The sequence below is a fragment of the Nyctereutes procyonoides genome, unplaced genomic scaffold, assembly GCF_905146905.1.
Source record: "Nyctereutes procyonoides isolate TBG_1078 unplaced genomic scaffold, NYPRO_anot_genome, whole genome shotgun sequence".
Lineage (NCBI taxonomy): Eukaryota > Metazoa > Chordata > Mammalia > Carnivora > Canidae > Nyctereutes > Nyctereutes procyonoides.
Genome location: NW_026575135.1, coordinates 37,175,724 through 37,182,788, shown reverse-complemented (window position 1 = coordinate 37,182,788; position 7,065 = coordinate 37,175,724). Strand labels below are relative to the sequence as shown.

The window sequence follows — 7,065 nt, the reverse complement described above, 5'->3', positions numbered from 1 at the left end:
ACTACCCAGTGACCACCTGTTACATTAGTGATCACCCTATTAAATGTGTGGTTCAAATTCCAATTCTGTTATTTACTAGAGTGTGACCCTCAGTAAATTACTTATCCTGATTTTCCCCATGTGTAAAAGGGGGATAATAAAGTTATATATAGTAATAACAGCAGTTAAAATTTATTGTTCCAGTGGCCAATCCTACAATCAGTGCTCTAATGTGGATTAATTCATTAATTCATTTGAGTATATGAAGTAGACTTTATAATTATGCACATTTTGCAGGAAGTTAAGCTCAGAAGGTTCAATAACTTGCCCCAAATTATATAATAACCAGTAGGATCATTAGTAAATTAAATGGGAGCATAATTATTTGAATATTAATAGTCATGTGCAACTAAGCACAGGACACAGTATGGGAAAACATGATAACCACTTGGTGATCATAGCTAGGGACAGTTTAAGGAAGTGGGCAGGAAATCGGCTTAAGAAAATGTGGTCTGGGGCAGCCCTGGTGGCGCAGCGGTTTGGCGCCGACTGCAGCCCGGGGTGTGATCCTGGGGACCCGGGATCGAGTCCCACCTCAGGCTCCCTGCATGGAGCCTGCTTCTCCCTCTGCCTGTGTCTCTGCCTCTCTCTCTCTCTCTCTCTCTCTGGGTCTCTATGAATAAATAAATAAAATCTTAAAAAAAAAGAAAAGAAAATGTGGTCTGTAAATAATGCCACAGTCTTTCCTGATGACCTAGAGTGTGATTAGCAGATACATAGTATGTGTGCATGGAGTATCCCTCCTACCTACACGGTAACAATCACTAACCAAAAGCAACAAAGTTTTTCCAGGGACTTAGAGTCCCCAGAACCTTTCTCAACAATGAGAAATGACCAGAATCAAAGAGGGAGATAAAATTGATTTGCCTTTCTTTTTTTAATAAAAGATTTTATTTATATTTTATTTTAGAGAGAGAGAGAGTGCGAGCACAGGCAGAGAGGCACAAGGAGACTCTGTGCTCAGTGTAGAGACCCACACGGGGCTCCATCCCAGGACCCCAAGATCATGACCCGAGCCAAAACCAAGAGTAGGAGGCTTACCTGACTGAGCCACTCAGACACCCCTGATTTGCCTTTCTGATAAAAATACTATATAACATCTCAACTTTTTAGGACAAGAGTTGGCCAACATTTTCTGTAAGGGGCAGGATCATGGGCATTAATAGGGTTGTGTACGGGTCTCTCTACTTCTTCACATATTATAAATGCACTCTTCCCTCAAGTTGATCTATCCTTCTGTGTTTGTTATGAATACTATAAAAAAAATACTATCTCAAGTTTTCTGTCTGGTTCATGGCACCCTTCCCATGGAGGTCTCTCAGTTTTCCTTCAACAACTTCTATGTGACACAGATGGTGAGGGAGGGAGTGCTTGAGTGCAGTTTAGGCTATGCTCAACATACCAAATTTGTCTGCACTGTGAAGAGAGATTTTCAATTTTTGGCCGGATGCACTATAGCAGTCTCCCCAGGTATTCCATATATCCTCTTCTTCAGAGTCCTCCTCTAGCTCCTGCTTAAAAGAAACCACCTGATCACAGTGGTGGTTTGATTAGATCCTGGCTAATTTGGAAAAATTAGGATGGAGTTGAAACAAGATCTCTCAAGTCTGTCACCAATTATTTGTCTGACCTCAGGCAGCTTACAGCTTCTCCAGGTCAGTTTCCTCATCTGTACAGTAAGGGGTTCGGTTTAGATTGGTGGTTTTCCAACCAAGATGCCATGAAACATGGACACTTTACCTGTGTGACTGGAGATTTGGGACATTGAAATGGGGTCACAGGCTGGCTTTTCTGAATTTCCCCTAAGAAAGACATTCTGAATAGACATTTTTTTTCTCAATTTAGAACTCTTAACCCATAGAGTTTTCTTTTTTTTTTTAAATTTTATGACTAGTTGGACTAGCAGATGAAAAACATATATGAACAAGCAGTAAATGATTTTCACTTGAAATATTTGGAAACAACTATTTCCATTTTGAGTATGTGTGCTCATTGCAGCTTTATACTGTACATATATAGTCATATTATCTTTAAGAAAAGCTGTCCTCAGCTTATCAGTCCTAATACATGATATTAAAAATCTATCAATAGGTTATTCTGAGAAGAATACCATGACTTCCAGGTGCTTTCCACCTGAGCAAGTTTGAGAACCACTGTTCGTATGTGCTTGTGGTTGGGATTTCGTGTTGCATGCCTGCAGTGTAGCTATATTTTTCTTTGAGCAAAATTGTTTTTTATTCATGTGAAATTAAACGTACCATAATTTCATAATATATTGCAAAGAATATCCATAGATTTTCAGGTGCTTTCCATCTAGGCAAGTCCGAGGCTAATGAGAGAGTCTATAGGGATTTTCCTAAATCTTTTTTGAAATTCTTCATTTTTAACACTGTCCCCTTGAATTGTTCCTTCTCCTGTCCCATTCTTCCATTTTTTTCCCCACCAAATGTCAGCTCCTTTATCCTGCCATTACCTGCTCTCTACACACCCAAGGAGGGCTGTTTCTTTTCTTTTTTTTTTTTTAAGATTTAATTTATTTATTCATGAGAGACACACACACACACACAGAGAGAGAGAGAGAGAGAGAGAGAGAGAGAGAGAGAGAGGCAGAGACACAGGCAGAGGGAGAAGCAGGCTCCATGCAGGGAACCGGATGCGGGACTTGATCCCGAGACCCCAGGATCATGCCCTGGGCCAAAGGCGGCGCTAAACCACTGAGCCACCCGGGCGTCGGTAAGGAGGGCTGTTTTGCTCTGAGTGTGACACTAAAGGAAAGGGCTGGCTCTTTCCAAGCACTATAGCACTGCTTTGCTCTTCTGCCACTTAGCTCTGGGATCAGTCCTCAAAGTCTGATAGATCTCGAACAATGTCTTAGTCTGGCTTTTAGGCATAAATGTTGAAAATCAATCCATAATAGGATTTTTTTTTTTCTGGTCTAAATGGGAGATGAGGCTAGATAAAGACTAGATGTCCTGGAGGACCCTTGTGGGCTTATCTCTGCTCTATGATCTTCGACAGCCATTGAGTTCTACCTTACTGTGGTGGTTTAGCACCTTGTCAATTCGGTGAGGTTGGGACTGTTTTACCCAGAATCCCTTTGCCTGTGTGGTACCAGGTGAGGGATGGCAACAAGAGAAATTTGCACAAAATATAGAGTGCAGAAGTGAAGTGGTCATCATTATGTTCTGAGGGCGGGCGCAGGACTCCAGGCACCACTGCAGCTGGTGCCCCTAGTCACTGATCTGCTAGCTCCAACCTTCCTCAGCTTCCAGTTCATCCTCTCACACTCCCCTGTTCCCCTCCAGCGTTATCTTCCCAGCTGTTGAACTTATTGACCTATCCTGACCTCAGACAGACACTGAGGCAACATTCCTCTCTAGATTCATCAGCTCCCACAACTGTGTAAGCTCCAATCCCTTTAATAAGTTCCTCCTTCCACAGCACTCATTGTGATTCTTTTCCCCGGTGGAACTCTATGGGATACATGTGCCTATAGTGGTGTTTGCTTTCTCTATTTTACCGCGAAAAGTGTGTAATGAAGGAAGGAGCACATGCCTGCCTTTTGTCCCTTCAGAACCGGCCAGTGGGCATATGCAAGCTTCTCCGGAGAGCACTGTGGCTGATAATGATGCAGAGCACCACTATTTGAAGGAGATGGGGCTTGAATGAAATGGGTAAAAAGAGGAAAAGAAAATGCATTCCTTAAAAAACATAATCAGCCTGGCTTCAAAGTTACAGTGTATATCCACTCATTTTCAAAATCCTGCTTCAGTTGGGTTTTATAATTTCTGTGGAGCCGGAATCTCAGAAACTAAAGACCAATGTATGTTCTAGATAAGTCCAAGACTCTTGGAGCAAGCTCACTCTATCCTAAATGTAAGCCTATTTTTTACGGTAGTCTAAGGAAGGAACTGAAGTTTTGATGCAAGGCTTATGCAAGTCACTATTACTTTTCAGAGCAAATCACAGAATATAGGAGCCTCTCCTCAGATCCCCATCACCACTCTGAAAATAGGCAGAGTCAGTGATTCTTTATCCAGGAGCGGGAGACCAAATATGAGAGATGTCTTTACTTTCGAGAAAGCCTTTATCTCAGAGTTACTCTCCTTTTAGCTTTAGGATCAATGTTATGTGTTACTCTTGACACCTTTACAATCAGAGTTGGAACTCAACCCCGCCTGTGCTAAGACCAGTAGTTTACAAACCTCACTCATTTATGAACCATTTATGTACCACCTTCATAATTTAAGACACTTATGAGATCTGTTCACTTAATAATTTCTGGGATCCCTGGGTGGCGCAGCGGTTTGGTGCCTGCCTTTGGCTCAGGGCGCGATCCTGGAGACCCGGGATCAAATCCCATATCGGGCTCCCGGTGCATGGAGCCTGCTTCTCCCTCTGCCTGTGTCTCTGCCTCTCTCTCTCTCTCTGTGACTATCATAAATAAATAAATTAAAAAAAATTTAAAAAAATAATTTCTACTTAAGTGTATTTGCCATGTTTCATTGAATCTAGTGGACTATCCATTGTAAGATATATTTTGTACCACCAAGGGAGCAAAAATATTGCCAACTGAGTTATACAATACCTTCTTATCTTAGAAGTTTTATTTTCCACTTGTTGAAAATGCTCGTTTAGGCTTCCTCTCAGCCCTGAATGAGTTTCCTGTTTCTTACTCAACTCAGAAAAAATAGTTTGTATTTCTGTTTTCATAGCTGATGAGTATTAATATTGGATCACAGCCGAAATAAATCCACCTTGCCCTGCAGCAGGCTTGTCCAGTGTAAAATCTCTGAATTTTCAGTGCAGGGACTCCCAGGCTTGGGTTTAGGGGGAAAAAGAACTTGAAGAGGAGACTGGATGAACAGGGTTGGGGAAGGGCTGCTGAGAATGTATCTTATATCTGCTTCACTCTGTTCTGTGGGACAAATGGGGTAGCTAGATGCAGCAAAAGCCAAAAGATCATGAAACACATCCTGATTTCAGAGATATCAAAATACAAGGAAAACAAGCACAACTTAGACTCAACAGAGTAGTTTCTTTAAAAAGAAATTTTATATTACCTCCAAAACCTGAAAGCCATATAGCTAGCCAAAAAGAAAAACAAAAAGTAATGAAATAAAATATACAATATTAACTTCTAATTAGATACTGTGAATGTGGAGGGCTTTCCAGTTGAGGTATGCTTTAAAAAAGGGACATTTGTCAGTGTTAGGTGTTACATCCTACTAGTACCAAATGGAAACTTTCTCTTTTATTGGAACAGAAGGATTGGAAGAGAGAAGAGTGAAAACATTTTCACGTGAGACCCAGTATTAATTAAAGCCGGGTCTGGGAACTATGTAAAACCATATTTGTAGGTACCACCAGTGGTTTTTAGCTTACATTTTTGGAAAACACAATGTAAATATTGTCCTTGATCTTTTCTGTTCTTATCTACCATCCAAAACACTAACAAGTGGGCTAGAAAAGAGCAAACAAAAGTTGGAAGTCAGGTACAAGCAAGGAGGAGTGGATAACAGGGATAAGTCAGACTTGGGAAAGAGAGTCCTTATATCAAGTCAGAATTGGCAGAACAATATGCAGATCTGAATATTTTGAAGCACCAGTCCATCTGTTTTTTCTTGCTTTAAAACAGATCACCACCAACTTATTAGTTTAAAACAATATCCATCTATTAGGTCTGTCTGTAGGTAGGAAGTCCTACAACTCTCAGTAGCGCTTTCTGTTAAGGGTCTTGGAAGGTAAGCTCTTATCTGGGATATCAGAGGAAGAATTTGCTACCAAGCTCATTAAGGTTGTCAGCTGAATTTAGTTCCTTATAATTGTAGGACTGAAGTCTCCAATATTTTCTGGTTGATTGTTGGCTGGGGGTCATTCCCGGTTTTTGGAAGCTCTTCTTTGCTCTGATCCTTGCCCCACAACCCTTCCCTTTTCAAAACCAGCAATGGGCTGTCAAATCCTTAGTTTTCACTTTCCCTGGTTTTTCCTTCTGCTACTGGTCAGAGAAAGCTCTCTGCTTTTGAAAGGCTCCGTGATTAGAACAGGGTTGGTTTTTTTTTTTTACTCATCCATATTTAATAACAAATATTGAAACCTGATCTTTTTTTTTAATTCCAATACAATTTACTACATTCTATAGAAGAACACAAATTAAAGACCAAATGTGGACACATATCAGAGACTTGACTTGAACGACCAAAGATGGCTCTACATGCACTAGTGAGGATAAACAACACTCAGCAGTGATTGACAAGAAAAATAGGAAAGAAAGAAGAAAGATGTTTCAAGACCGTCTTCAAAGACACCACCAAAGACATCAGGGGAACTTTGCTGGAATGATGTAGAAGCCCACTTAGATTCTGCAGTCTTCTACTGGTGAAGGAGGAGGGGCCGGAGGTTCTGTAGGGCCAGCCACACTATAAGGGACTTGCTCCAGATCCAGAGGGGAGGGTATCGCCCTGGCTTCATCGCTTTTCTTAGTAAATCGCTCTTTTCTGGTGGCCATGGTGACTCTGCGTCTGGTCACCTCGGAGGCCAGGTCTCCATAGGGCAGGTTGTTGCCATTGATTGTGGGGCTCTTCTGAGCCATGGTCTTGCATGCAGAGGACTCAAGGCCTCAAAATCCCTCCACAGTAGTATCTACATTAGCATTCTATTGAATAACTGGAAACAGGAATCTAGGTGGGCCATCTTTAAGATTCTGCTTATTGAAGTTGTCTCCGGAGATTCAGCTTGAAGTATAGAAGTGAAATGAAGGGGCACCTGGGTGGCTCAGTTGGTTAAGCATCTGACTCTTGGTTTCATCTCATGGATTGTGGGATCAAGCCCTAAGTTGGAGCTCTGGGTTCATTGGGGAGTCCACTCAAAGATTCTCTCCCTTTGCCACTACCCCTACTTGTGCATGTGCACAATCCTCTCTCAAGTAAGTAAATAAATATATCTTTTTTTAAGAAAAGGGGTGTCTGGGTGCCTCAGTCAGGCATCTACTTTCAGCTCAGGTCATGATCCCAGGGTTCTAGGATG

The 7,065-nt window shown here is 41.5% G+C and overlaps 1 protein-coding gene across 1 annotated transcript; it reads right to left on the bottom strand.

Moving 5' to 3' along the window:
* Positions 1 to 6,394: 6,394 nt before the first annotated feature.
* Positions 6,395 to 6,631, bottom strand: LOC129494589 (myocilin opposite strand protein-like). Its single transcript, XM_055301507.1, has one exon. It carries the CDS (start codon positions 6,629 to 6,631, stop codon positions 6,395 to 6,397), a length of 237 nt encoding a protein of 78 aa, XP_055157482.1.
* Positions 6,632 to 7,065: the final 434 nt, after the last annotated feature.